Source organism: Parasteatoda tepidariorum, chromosome 1, assembly GCF_043381705.1.
Source record: "Parasteatoda tepidariorum isolate YZ-2023 chromosome 1, CAS_Ptep_4.0, whole genome shotgun sequence".
Taxonomy (NCBI): domain Eukaryota; kingdom Metazoa; phylum Arthropoda; class Arachnida; order Araneae; family Theridiidae; genus Parasteatoda; species Parasteatoda tepidariorum.
Window position 1 is genome coordinate 57493194 of NC_092204.1, and position 15739 is coordinate 57508932.

General features: G+C 26.2%; 1 protein-coding gene across 1 annotated transcript; it reads left to right on the forward strand.

The window, feature by feature from the left end:
• Positions 1-270: 270 nt before the first annotated feature.
• Positions 271-15100, forward strand: LOC107441991 (alpha-soluble NSF attachment protein). The gene is made up of 10 exons (XM_016055421.3): positions 271-587; positions 2402-2481; positions 2576-2692; positions 5347-5393; positions 6453-6524; positions 7252-7307; positions 8513-8597; positions 8691-8795; positions 9633-9701; positions 13533-15100. Exons 1-10 carry the CDS (start codon positions 496-498, stop codon positions 13680-13682), a joined length of 873 nt encoding a protein of 290 aa, XP_015910907.1. The 5' UTR covers positions 271-495; the 3' UTR covers positions 13683-15100.
• Positions 15101-15739: the final 639 nt, after the last annotated feature.

Below are 15739 nucleotides of genomic sequence, written 5' to 3' on the forward strand. Positions count from 1 at the left end.
ATGTCTTCGGTTCATCCTCCGGGATGTTTCCCAGACCGTCGCCAATAGCCCATTGTGCAGCTCTAGTGCGACGTAAATTAACAACAGCAAAAGGAAAAGGGAAACAAAAAAAATGGGAAATGGGAGCATTTTCGCTGCATGCGATAGTCGCTCCTCCTATCGATGCCGTGAGATAGAAGCGATGCCCGAATTGAATGCAGCAAAAATATTTTGTTAGTGTTAGGAGCAAGACTTTCGTTAAGAAAGGGCTAATTTAACTGTACGTAGCTCATTTCTTGGAACGTCACCGGAAGTTTTCGTTCCATTCAGGACTTACTTCAACTTATATCATATATGATTATGATATGTTGATCAAAACAAATTGCCTTACCGTTTAGCAACCCAAGGGGAGATATTTCTAAATTTTTAAGATAGCAATGAAGTAAATAGTTTAAGAAGAGAAATTTCGAATAATTTTAATTTGGGTTTCACTTATTTAAACTTTCATAGAATATAATGGCAGATAATGAAAAACGAGGAATCGCTCTTGTAGGCGAAGCAGAAAAGAAGTTAAAATCTGCGCAGGGATTTTTTGGTTCTCTTTTTGGGTAAGATCACTTTTTAATAATTAAATTCATCAATTATTTCAATTTGTTCAATAAGATGTAAAGTAACGAATATAACAGGCTTTTTAAAATAATACTAAAAGTTGCATATTTTCCATACTTGAATGAATAATTTGGACGAAGGTGGTTGTTTACGATCTAAAAAGTAATGCTTGAGATGTATTAAAGTTTCTTTTAAATTTGTGCATTTTATGTTTAAATGGGGGAGCTGCATTTTGGGAATTGTTTCAGTAGAATGCAAATATAACCTTCATTTGCATTTACCTATAATTTTCCTACAAGTACATTTAAAGGGAAAATTTCTGTATCGTGATCTGTGAGAGAATAATCGCCAAGTCTTGGCAACTTCCTGGTCTGCAGCCACGAGAAAAAAGGCAATAAACATCCCAGAAAGGGACTAACTCTAAATGTATAAATCATAGCCACCAAACATCTACATGTTTTTTTTAAAAAAAAATTGCAAGTTTAAAATCTATTTGGTACTTTGGCGATTGCAGTAGGCGCGACAGATCACGATATGGAAATATCCCCTGCTTTTAACCATGTGTAAAACTAAAATTATAGGATGGTTAACTTATCGTTAAAATCTGACAAGACTTAGGCTGTGGTATTTGATAAACAAAGGAAAAGGTCATAGAAGAGGGTCGATTCAAAGTATGTAACTACCTCCAGAAAAGTCACAGTGTGTAGGATACATTAAATATTCACAAGAATTAGGCAGACCTCTCAGTAATTGCAATATTTAGAGGTAATATTTTCTTGAATTAATCTTACTAACTCCTCTTGCAGACACTTCTCATTCCTTCGTTCATTGTAAATGTTTGTATTTCCTTAGCTGAAAGTGTGACCTATTGACTTAATACATCTTCAATTAAAATGTTTAGGCTATATTCAAAACACGATTCTTTATGATTATCTGCTGCTAGCTAACAGCTTTATTTCTCAAGGATTTCTATCCTTGTTCTCAAGTTTTAAGTTCTTCCTCCTTTGTTCTCAAGAAAACTTAGTAAGTTTTGCCTTTAACGTAGATAATCATTATCATAATTTATAACGAATTAGGATTTGAAATTCAGTGTTTTGGTATAATGTGCTGTACATGTATTGGATTACAAGATATTTGTTTGATTTAACTCCTTTTACCTTTTTTATTTTCGGTGGTTTTTTTTCTTCTATCTTTTCAATTTTTTAAAATCAAAAATGATCTTTTTTTAAGTAGGACAGTTGTAGGTTAATTAAAGGAACTTGCATCGCTTCATTATTATTTTGTAGGATTTATGCTGAGTTCAAAAGTTCATGAGCAAAAAAGCTAAAATCAAAAAAGAAAGAAAGAAAAAGCATAAGACAAAATAGTTTTATAAGATTAATAAATTTGAACACTTCGTTTATCATTTTAGGTGTCTAGTTAAAAGAAATTTCTTTTTTACTTGTAACCCAATTTTAAAATTTGGCACGGTCAAAAGATTTCTTGCTGATGCAGAACACTAAGTTTCGTATTTTTCTTGCCAATTTCACTATTTGTTTGGGACAAGGAAGTGGTGTTTTTTCTCTCTTGCATAATAAATGTATTTGTCTCCATTCCTGCTTAGATAAAAACAGTGTAAGAATTTTAAAAAGGAGTGTGATTATGAAATTCTTGAGATTTTCTTACATAAAAGTTAGTAAATTGCTTTAGTAAAAAGGTAAAAATATCTTTCATTAACTTTTTGCTTCAAATAATACCTGAGCATTAACTCTGTTAATTTGTAAAATTTTTATGAATAAAATTTTAGTTTTCTAAATTTTGGCTTTATAAATAGGGGGTCATCTAAAGTTGAGGAAGCCTGTGACATGTATCACCAAGCTGCAAATGCTTTTAAAATGGCTAAGAAATGGACTGGTATAATTTTTTGATTTTTATTTAATATTAAATGTAATTTTATTTTTGGATACTTATGTTCATTTGGATATATTTTTATTACTTACTTACATAGCTGCTGGAACTGCCTATTGTGAAGCAGCTGAGTTACATATCAAATCGGGCAGCAGACATGATGCAGCTTCATCTTTTGTTGATGCTGCAAATTGTTTCAAGAAAACTGACCCTCAAGGTAAATAATTTGATCATTTAAAATAAATATGTTTAAGTTGATAATTCATTAGAATACATTGTATAAAAGCACAAACATCAGGTATTGTAGGGATGCACAACCTTTTTGAGAGAAGGGCCACTTGCGCAACGGATAGATTAACAAAGTGCCGCATTAATTTTGTGATTTTTTTAGTTCTTCTCACTTTTAGTTCTAATAACTGAGATAAATAGTTTTTTTAAAAATTTTTTCTTCTTTTTTGATGTTTTTGTTATAGCGCAGCATTTTAGCAGAACGTTTCAGACTGTTTATATATCAGTAACATAGAAAACTGTGATTATTTCTATGTTACTGATGTCTAAGAACAATTTTTTTTCTTTTAAATTAACTTTTTTTTATCAATGTTTTTTATCAACATTTTTAATGAACTTTATTTTAAAAAGTTATATGAGAAAGTTAAATTGAGATTTTCCGCATTAGATTTTCATTTTAAAAATTAAGAGAGCTTTTTATTTTTCTTTAGCTTTTTCTTTTTTGAAAAAAAAAAAAAAAAACATATGCCAAATGTACGATTTCAAATTCGAATGTTGAATAAAAGTATTGTAAATTTTAAAACTATGTGGGAATGCATAGTAATAACTGCCAAAAAATGGTTGTAAAATAAAAAGAAATAATTGCAAAGGGAAAAAAATCACTGAAATTTCCGATGAGATCGACAAAAAAAAATGTGTAAAAAAGTAATTATTTAAATTAAATTGGAAATTTAAAAACCGTGTGTCATAAAAATATCAGAATAAAAATAAGAGATTTTTGAAATCACAATGTAAAGCAGAAATAACTGCTTAAAAAATCATTTAGATTTACAATAACATCGGCACATAATGCGTAAAAAAAATTATTATATAATGGTACGATTCAACTTCAAAATTCATAGCATCTCATTGAAAATATCACGGTTTTTAAAACTATGTTAAAATACGATGTTTTCACTGCCAAAAAAGCTTAAATTAGCACACAAATAAAATGCGGCAAAAAGTGATTATTTAAATGTGCTATTTAAAACTTGCGTGTCATAATAATATTGATGTAAAAATACCAGATTTCCAAATCATGTGGAAAGTTGTAGCGTGAAAATATGACATAATAACTGCCAAATAACTTGTGATTTACGATGAAATCATCAGAAATAAATCACATCGAAAAGTGAATTAAAAGGGCGATTCATAACTGAGTCAGAATATTGTTTTAAAAAAACCAAATGGATATTGTTTGTTGTAATTTCTGAAATAACGATTGAAATGTTACTTAGATTTATGGTGAAATCAGTACAAATAAAGCTAGTCAAAAAATTGTAACTGAAATTTAAAATTCGTGTATTAATATCATATTTTTTAAACTATAAGCAGAAAACCGCATAATAACCGCCGAAAAAGCAATTGAGAAACAACATTTATTTATTAGAATCAGTTCTACATGGATTTACTAGAATCAGTGAAAATGTAACACATTAAGAAATGACTCATAAGTGCAACTTAGAATTTTAGAGTTTTTTTTTTCTGTTTTCGAATTTTTTTCTTTGTGTTTAGAAGCTTCTATCACGGATCGCATATTAGCAGATGGCAGGTCACAGGTTGTGCACCTGTACATTAGAGGACTTTTCTAATTTAGAAAAAAGCGTTAAATCTATATATCTGAGATTTGTTAAATCTATGCTGGAGTTTTGAAACAATCACCTGTTTCTGCTAATTATATTAGTGTTTTTATACATTGTTTGTGCTAACTTTACTGTATTGTAGCTTGACAATGTCATTCATTCTTTGTAAATTAAGGTAACATATAAGAATTAAATAGAGTTTTGGATTTGTTTAATATAGTTTTCAGTTTGTTGAGTTCTGTGAGTTCTAAATTGATGTTTTTTATGAGTTCTAAATTGATGTTTTTTATGAGTTCTAAATTGATGGAAAATATAAATATCATTCTTATTTTATTTAGTTAAGATTTTGTTTATTGTTATAATTTTTTAAAGTTGGTAAATTTCTATTATAGCTTTATTGTGAATTTTTGTTATGCTGGATTATTTAAATTAATCATAAATATTGTGTTTCATTTCCAGCATTGAAAGTTTATTTAAATTTATCATATATTCATATACATAATTTCTTTATTTTTTCAAATAAATTTCTAAATAATTTTCACAAAGAAGTTGAATTTTTGTAAGCGTTAAACAGAGACTGCCTTAAGTCTGTACTGTACTGTTAAATAATTATAAGATAGTTCATCATTTTGTGTGTTATGTAATTTGTTTGTTTCTTCAAAAGTATTAGATGCAATAATTAATGAGATTAGTTTTTTTTTGTGTTAAAATTAGTTTCAATCAGATTTATTTTTATTGGTTGGGGAAATTTTTTGCTTCAAATGTTTGTTTTTTAATTAGTTAAAATGTATTGTGTAAAAAAATTCTTAAAGTTTTTAGTTGAGATTTAACTTTTTTTTATTTATTCAATGAAATTGTATCTTAAGCTGTTTGTGATTTTTGGTAAATATGCATAACAAAAGCTCTTGATTTAGAAAGGATCGAAAATTTTAACTGTATTATTTATGCTATGATAATAATAATCAAATATATTTCAGTTATTTGAATTTCTAATTATAATTTTATTTTTATTTAATTTCAGAGGCTATTAGTTGTCTAATGAAAGCTGTGGAATTATATACTGATATGGTGAATATATTACATAACTTCAATTACTTAAATTTATGAAATTAATATGCTGTCACACCTCTATATATCAAATATCTTGAGTTTCAAATCTAAGTAATAAAACTTCAGTTCTATTACTTAGACTAGATATTTTAATAGTCCTAGAACATCAGTAATTCATTAACAACATTACAACATTTCTACATCAATAACATTTCTATATAAATAATAATGTAATGTAAAAAAAATTGTAATAATTCAATTAAAGCAAATGAGGCTTGATTGTATTTAATATTTTTGTATTAAAAAAGTTTCCTTTTAATAATTTTTTTAAAACTTGTTAGATTAGATAATTTTATATTCCGTATAAGTATGTTTGAATGCTTCATTCCTTAATTGATTTTTTTTATTCTATGCTCATAATTTTGTATGATAATTAACTTACATTAAGAGAACAACATTAAAATTGGAGATTAATATAGTTTAAAATTGAAGATAAAGGACTTTTCTTCTAATTAGCTAAAATACTTACAAAACTGAACTAAATCTAGTCAGATAATTATTTTTTTAATTATCTTTAGGAAAATTTAATATTATTTTAATTATCTTCAGGAAAGTTTATTATTATTTTTTTAATAATCTCCCTGAACAAAAAGTCTTGCAAGTGTTTCCCAAATTTTTATTCAGATGCACTTCAATTTTATGTCCCTTGAATGCTAACTCTACATGATTATGCTCTAATAAATATAATTTACGAATGGCCTGGCGCCTGAGAACTACTTTATTCCACCTTTCAGCAACCATCTTTATATACTTTTAAAATCATTTACTATATACCTAAGGTTTTCCATTGGCTTTGCATGATAATAAAGAATTTTATTGAAATAAAATGAGTACTATTGGTGAAATTTTTTAGTGATCCAATTTATTTGTATAATTGTTTTTTCATTAAGATTTTTGAAGATTTAATATTTTAATTTCCTGGATTTACAAAATATATATTTGCTGTAAAAGATTTTTTTATTTTTCTAATTAATTTAGAATGAATGATTTATATCATGTTTGCTTCTTTTACATTAGGGGCGTTTTACCATTGCTGCCAAACATTTAGTTAGCATGGCTGAACTCTATGAAGTTAATGATATAAATAAAGTAAGAATTTTATTTGTTTTATCTTATTTGTAACTGAAATTAAATGCATCTTGAATGTTCTTTTTTAAAACATACATATTTTTTTTCTAATATTGCTAGAGATATTTAAATACCCTTGCTAATAATTATCTAGTTTTATAAATGAGCAGCTAGTTTTATAAATGAGTGCGAAATATTTCATATTGACACATTTAGTTCCTGGACTATATCAAATCATAGGCAGAAAGTTAAAATGATATTAAGAGACCCTAACTTTTGATCTGTGTCCTAACCAAACTATCAGTCAGTTTACTCCATCTAGATCTATTCGATGCTATATTTCTCCATCTGTTGACTTCCTAGTCAACTGTATCTATCCACTTCCAACCTAGTCCACTTCTCAACTGTATCTATCATGTTCCAGGTCTTCCTCTTTTTCCCTCTGGCAGGTTATTTTTTAAACAGAATTTTCATCGCTATGTCGAAATACATGTCTCAGCCGCCTTATTTGAGAAACCTTGATCACTCAGGTTCTTTATATTTTGATTGTAATTCAGGATTGTAATGAATACCTTAGGTTTCGTTTTCTCTTACTGCACAAAAAGTTTTCTTAATATTTTCCTCTCGAACGTCATAACTTTTTTTCGCTGCCATATAAAACTATTGGTCTCATTAGTATCTTTTATTTGTGTTTGTATATATATATCTTTAATTACTCAAATAATCAGCATCAATTACTTATTCTTAGGCTGTCAGTTGTTATGAACAAGCTGCTGATTATTATAGAGGAGAAGAATCTAACAGGTATGAATCATTCTTCACCATATATGAGTAATGATTAGCCCATTTTTTTCATTGATGAAATTGTTTATAACAAATGCATTTTATTCAAATTGGTTAGTTTTTTTCTGATTGATCTATCATTTTATGAAAAAGATTTATGCTTTGGGTATATGAATTAATTTCTATTAATATCTTAAATTTAAATATATAATTAAACAGCTATTATAAGAAATACCTCAATTTAAATTCAAATTTTTATCTTATTTGTTAAAATGTCTTTCCAATTTAAAACTTTCTGTTTTAACTCTTTATCTATAGTAATAAAAATGATTAGTTAAATAATTTCCCTGTTTTACTACATGGTGGAAATTCCTGTGCTAAAATATAATATCATATAGAAAATTGTACATATGAAATTTTTAAAAGTAAATACAGCCTTTATAATCAAATCGGGTTCTTCACATTTGAATAAAGCTAGGATTTTTTTGAATATGTTAAAAGAGATTGCTTTAAATTACATTATTAAAATTTTATATCATGGTTTAAATTATTTGATATGCATACATGTATGTATATTCTTAAGATTGTGAAATTTGAAAAGTCTTGATTTTTTTGATGAGGAAGATTTTATTCAGAGACTAAGATAAGAGGGACACATGTAAATGATTGATTGATGTTCAAGAAAAAGAGAGAGAATTAAATTATGTTTCTATTGTTTTACTATCAATAAATACATATTTTCATTATGCCCCATTGAATTTCATTTTTATTTAAAACTTAATAATTATGCAGCAAATGTATTTAAATAATAAATAGACTTGTTCTGTTGAGAATAATTTTTTTAATATTTTGTCTAAATTTAATTTACTCTTCAATATTAATCAAACAGAAAAAACGCCTCTCTTGTCAAAACAGTACATGAGAATATTCTGTTTGAATTTAAAATAATTATAATTTTACATACTTAGCGATTAGTTTGTAATAATTAAATAATATTCACTATTTTAGTTGAAAGTATTAAGTCGTTCTTAAATAATATAAGGAATTATTAATAAATTTTGTAAGATCTTTAAAATTTATGATTTATTATCATTCCCTTACATAAATATTGAAGTTTTAATGTGAAATTTAATTTTGTATGCCATTTTTGTATTAAAATCTATGTATTAAAATGTATTAGTTGCTGAAAATTACAATCTTATAACTTCTTAATTTTTATCTTATAGCTCAGCCAACAAGTGCCTTTTAAGTGTTGCAAAATATTGTGCCCAATTGGAACAATATGAAAAAGCTATCGAAATCTATGAACAGGTTCATATAAGTTTTTGTAAAAAAAAATTGTAAAATGATGTTATGTTTTAACTTTACATTTAGTTACATATTTCCTTTAATTTTCTACTGTAGATTGCAGCATCCTCACTTGAAAGTTCTTTATTGAAATATAGTGCAAAAGAATATTTTTTCCGAGCTGGCTTGTGTCATTTGTGTGTAGATCTTTTAAATGCACAGGTATTTAATAAAATGTTATATTTGTTGCTATAAATAGTTTTTATTAAATTATAAGAAAAAAAATCTAAAAATTTTTTTTAAATAAAAAACTTAAAAAAAAACTCTCTAAAAAACATATATGCTCTATTTTGCATTAAAATATTATATTTTGCTATTAAATTTTAGGTTTTGGTTATTTTTTTAAATTAAGTTTATTACAAAGTGTTTTTTTTTTCGTTTAGTTATCATTAAATAATCTAGTAATATTACCTAAAAAGCAACATTTTATACTAGGTATTTCCAAGTATATGAAGAGATGTTTAAAAGCATAAAGTATGAATCAGTTATGTGTCCTTTTTAAACAAATTTGTTTATAATACTATGACCCTTAAACTTATTCAATCTAAATAATTAACAAAAAATAAATATTTAAAGTGAAAAGCAATATTGGATAATATTTTTTTGCATTAAAGTTATAATCGATTTGATAAAAAACATGAAGCATGTGTATTTTTTTTTTTTATGGTAACCAGAAAATAATTGTTTCATTTAATGCATGAAATTGCAATATGTTTGTTAAACAAAGTAATTAGTGTAAACTAAATGTATCAAATTTGTTATAGTAACAGAACTGGTTTTAAATATTATTTTCATTAAATGTGTCACCAAGAAAAGTTATTTAAAGTTGCAAAAGCTTGGAGAAAGAGAGTTTGAGGAGCATAAATAAACTCTTAATTTATATTTTTTAGAAATGTTATTAAAATTATAAAATGCATTTCTCTAATTTACTTTATTTAACTATCTTTATTTTAATTTCACTCTTCGGTTTGTTTCAAATAAGTGTTTCTTCCTTTCTAGCATGCTTTAGCTAAGTATGAAGATATGAGTCCTTCTTTTTCGGATTCTCGTGAATGTAAACTGCTTAAGGTTTGTAAAATATTTTTATTTATCAATATATATATATATTAGTATTTCGACAGTAATATTTTGCATATAATTAACAAGAATAAAACATTATAAAGTTCAAAAGTTGGCTAGTTGTGTGTTTTTTAAAATTTTTTCTTTTAAAGAAAAATCCATACTCTTGTCCCCCCATTTTAGTTTCTTCATATTCTTCCCTATTAAAATTGAATTATTTTTGTAAAGATTTTTTTAAAATTAAAGCTACATTGTATAAAGGACAATTTATTTAAATAACCAAAGGTTATCTACTAACTACCAGTCTTCAGTCTGTCTCTCTCTTTTTTTTTGTAGGAAACATTGAATTATCACCAGTTTTCCCACTTTCTTAGTTCCTAGTCTATTTTGTAATTTTGTCAAAATATTGCTAAAGAACACATACTATTATATACACTTATGATCTAAAGGCGGCTGTGTGTATCTTTCTACAAATAAAGCATTTGTGGTGTTTTCTGTGGAAAGAAACTCCATTTTTTTCTTAAGAAACCCAATTTTTTTGAAGAAATAAATTTTAATTTTAAAAATACTCCTAGTCCTTATTAAAAATTCCCAGAAAAACAGACAGTTTTGAGTTTTTTTAAAAAAAATCTTAGGTTTTTGCCAAAATTGATAAAGATTCTTTTCATTGTATATAATATAAAATACTTGCCATATATGTATATACTATACTGTTCGAATTAATTGGGACAAATGAAAAAAAAGTGATTTATTGAAACTTTAGCTTTTAATCATTACATACCTTAAGTAACATTGATACGTGTCTGTATTAATATAAAGTATGTCCTCCTTTAGCAGATATGACTTCAAGAACACGTTTTGGCATTGATTCCACTAGTGTAGCGCACATGTTCTTGACTTCATCGTCGTGGAACCATACTTGAATAGCACTTTTTATCATTTGTTCTGCTGTCGTGCAATTCATCTTGGCTAAGCGATTCTTTAGAATATGCCACAGGCTCTCAATGGGATTTAGGTCTGGTGAATTACCAGGCCAATCAAGCACTTTTATTTTATTTTCTCGCATAAAATTCTGGACCAGTTTGGAATTGTGACAAGGTGCCGAATCATGTTGAAATGTTCCGTCGAATGTTTCCATGAATGGAACAATCCTACTATGCAATATATCGATGTATTTGGCTGAATTCATCATGCCTTTTAGAGGCACTAAGCTTCCAGTGCTATTTGTTGTGAAGAAACCCCAAAACATTTGTTTAGAAGGGTGTTTTACAGTCTGTTGGATATGATCTGGTCTCAGACTTTCACCTTCACATCGTCTAACTACACTTGATTTGTATCCCTGCACAAATAAAGGCGTTTCATCACTGAAAACCACTTTCTTCCTGTCATTTACAGTCCATTTTTGGTATTTTCTGGCCCATGCTAAACGTTTCTTCATCATTTTCTGAGTTAGAAATTGTTTTTTCATGGTCTTCTTGCCTTACGTCCAACTTCTAGAAGCCTTTTTCGTACAGTTGAAGTACTCACATCAACACCACAATCCAATAAATTCCTTCGGAGGTCTGTGCTCGTCTTTCTTGGATTAATTTTACTATTTCCTATTAGACTTTTATCAGTTCTTGGAGTAGTTTTCCGTTTGCGTCCACATTTTCCTTTTCTTTTTGGAGAGGATGAGCCGGAATCTTGAAATGTTCGAAGAATTCTGGAAACACTAGATTTCCCTATACCAACTGCTGTAGCGATGTCTCTTACAGTCATAGAAGTGTGTTCATTAAGAGCGATAATTTTAGAGCGCTTCCTTGGACTAATATCCATTTTTTATAAGCACATAACTTGTGTTAGACTAAACTCAAAATTATAACCACCAGTTTCCACACTGAAATGCTCACAACTGAACTACAAATACACAAAAACCAGTCAGACTGGTAAATTATAGTGAAGGTCTATCCGTCACCGCAACTCAAGGCAGATATAACTGGTTTGAAGTGGTTCGGGACATCACTGGCAATCCCATACCAACTCGAATGAGAAAATCTTGCTTGTCCCAATTAATTCGAACACTATAGTAGATAAATACATGAATAAATAAACAGACCCACACAAAACATTCATTAAAAAGTTGTAAGATTATGGGTTTCTAAACTAAATTAATCAATGCATGTATAAAACCTTACAATAGCTTCATTTCAATTTTATTGTCTGTCTGTTTAATAGATTCAGATGACTAAAAGCACTGTTCTATTCAATAATCTTTTTAGCTGAACAATGATTTGTTCCTACCTTACTTGCAAACTGTTTTATTGTTTGAATAAGACAGATTGTGATACAGCTACAAATCTTTAAGCAATTGGAATCACAATTATTTTTTTAGTTTGTTTAAAGTATTCTGATGATTTTGTAATGCAGTTTTTGCCTTTTGTTTGAAGTATCTATTATGAGGAAGTTAGTGGATTGCAATAGCTGTTTCAAGGACAAATACATTGAAAGTTAATACAGCTGGAGGAAATATCTATTATTTGGGTGGGTCTCTAGTCAGACGTTTCAATCTATTTAATATACTGCAAGCACATTTTATTGAAAAATCACTTTGTTAAAAGCCAGATTCTGATTTTATTTAATATAGTTTTTCTTTTTAACTCCAATAAATATATTTTAAGTTTTTATTTTCAATTTTTACTTGTGTATATTATTCTATTGCATAATTATTTTTTTAGTTTTGTTTTCAATTTTTTATGCACTATACTTGAAGTCTCAGTGTATGTTTAAAAAAAAGACATTTTATCTATACATAAAAATTCTATTTTTATGTAGACTAATAGTAAAAATAAATTCATAGTCCTTTTTTTATAATATACACAAAAAATTGATTGTTTTTTTTATTTATTGATTTTTATTTACATAAATATTTACCTTTGGAAATAAAGATGGCTTGTTTTTTATAACTTTATTAGACTTCTAATATTTTGGCAATTCTTTGTATAATTATTTTTAATATCTTTGTATCATTATTATTAAATTGCTAACTATATGATAGCCATTGTTTATTTCTCAAAAATATTCTTTATTCAACTGCTATGTGTAAAATTTTGATTGTTTTTGAAAGGGTTACATTATGTTATTATACATTGTTATACATTAATGTTATATGTTACATTAATGTTATTTGCAAAAATTGATCAGTTAGGACCCTAAATTTCATTAGTAATTATTTTTACTTTTTTTATTGTCATTGAAGATTCATAGATTAAAATTAATACTTTGATTTTTTAAAAAAAAAAATTTTTAAATTTTATTTTTATTAATTCAAAGTTTTTCTTTATGCTAATTGAAATTAATTTAGAACCTGCATAGAATTGAATTATGAAAACTAGTGGTCATCTAACCTTAATAAATGAAAATTTTAAAATATGAAGAATTGACTGGAAATAAAATTAAATCTTTGACAAAAACTTTGATTTTGCCAGGTATTTGAACCCTTTAAAAATCTTTCTAAAAGAATTTTACTAGTCAGTTTTCTACAGAGTTCTATAAATTTTTATTCCTTAGCGAATCTTAAGTTTTCTAAGTTGAAACTTAGTGGTTAATAATTTTTGTTACTTTTTATAGTTTAAGTTTTTTATTTTTTATAAACATATGTGAAACGAAAAATGTCAATATATATATTTATGAATGTTTGGAATTATTATGATCAAATGTTATAAAATAAAACACTTAAAAGATTGTGTATTTATGGATGAAATTTAAAATAACTACATTTAAAGACTTGTAGATGTTTTGCATATGTATATTTTTATTAAATAAAAAAGGTTTCAAATTAATTGTTTAATTATATATTTAAAGGAACTCATTGAAAAATGGGAAGAACAGGATGTCGATGGCTTCACCGATGCCGTTAAAAATTTTGATTCTATATCTCGTCTGGATCAGTGGTATACAACAATCTTACTGCGTATAAAAAAGACTATTCAAGATACTCCAGATTTGCGTTAAGACTTGCTCTATTTTGATGGCCATAAATATGAATTTAATACTAAAATATATATTTTATTAAATATCTTATCTTGTAAATAATGTTTGTAAATATATGAATACATTTTGTAATTGTAACCATGATTTTGACAATATATTGTAAAAGCATATTTATAAGAACTAAACAGTTACTTTGGAAGTTTGTTATTTATTCATTCAAGTATTAGTACAATCTTCCATTTAGTGATTTGTATTTATTCAAATATCAACACAATATAGTGAAATTTTTTAAATCTTTATCAGAGTTATTTGTCTGCTTAAGGCTTAATAATCCCATTTTTTTTCTTGTTCTCCTGATTTATTTTATATATTCTTTGATGCCTCCACCTAATGTTGTTTTAAAGTTCGTTGTAGTACAGTGGATTTTGCCTTTTGTGCTGCTTAAACTTTTAATCTAATCCATTTTTTTAATAAAAATATTAGGTTAAAAAAGGTTCCATATAAATTTTTAATTATTTATAAAATTGTTATTTTTCTAGTAAGTTTTCTGGATTTTTAATTTTTTTTTATTAAACTACATTAAAGCTAGAATTTAATTTTTTTTTGCTTAAAAACTGAATATAAGCTGTATGTTGGTAGCATATGCATATTAAAACACTGTTTATAAAACATATTTAAGAGCCTTATTTCATTACATGTTTTGCCCGTAATTGTGGGCAAAATTTATTTTGAACAAGTTTTTTTTAACCTCATATATGCTTAGATTATTATAGGGTTTTGCTTTTATGCTTTAATTATAGAAGATTGTAGATTTAATTATTTATATTTTTCTTCAAATATTATGAAAAGTTTTTACATTGTAAGGCTCTGCATGTCTTACATATATTAATATAAGTGCTTTATAATTATTTTTTATGTATCCAAATTTCTTTTGAATATATAATTTACATTAATTGAACCAAAAAAGATTGAGATTTGTGGCTGTTGTCTGTTTTAATGGATATTAATGTTTGGAGAGTTATAATTTAATTGAAGTGAAGATAATGCACTGAAAGTTTTTTTCCTAATTACTCTTGGGTATTTTAGAAATGGTTGCTTTGCTGCTGTAAATACATGTTAAGATTTGCTTGTTTTTTTATAATTTTAACTTAAAAAAAGAAAGAAGAGAATGTTATTAAACTTGTTAATTGTTTTTAAAGGCTTTCTTGAATTTTTCTCTTGCCAACATCTAATTATGTGAATTTATTTCGATGGATTAATTATCAGCTAATAGATTTAAATTTTGGCATGCAAATAACAATATGGTAATTAGTTTGTTAAAAAAACGTCTTTCATCAAGCATTGATATGTTTATTTGAAAAATTGTTATGGCCTTGTATGACATAGAAAGCTAAGCTATAAGCAGCAAGACAGTGGGAAATAAATTATTTTTACACATATTGTGAATAAGTTTTCTTTTAAAATTTATTGGTATATTTGCAAGGTATATAAATGTATATCAAAGCTTCATATTTTTTTAAAAATTTATATAATTTCTTAACAAACACAATTTAAGTGAACAACACAATTTAAACACAACTAAAAATGAATATAATATTATTAATTACACAGGAAAGCAGGTAGCATAAAATATATACGGAAGGGAAATAATACTAATAATTAATGTTTTATAATAATTTAATGTTTAAAAAAAAATCAGAATTTCTAGAGATTTTAAAAGTGTCACCCTTTTTTCCAGTATCAAGTAAGAAGACTATATACATGAATAATAACAATAATCTATAAATTGGAAAAATATTTCTTTCTGGAAGTTTTAAAAGAAAAACTTTCTATGGTAAAGTGAAAAAACAGGGTAATCTATGCACATCTTTAATATAAACATATTTTTTTAATTGAATGTTTAACATAAAAAAATATTAATGGAATTTCAGTGACCCAAGGTAAGTGATATATACAAATAAAAGGAAAATTAAACATTTAAGAAATGGAATTAAATATAAAGAGTGTGAAAGCTGCTATGTGTGTAAAATGTAATACGTATATTTTTTGAAATTTTATTTATTTATATTTAGTGAGAT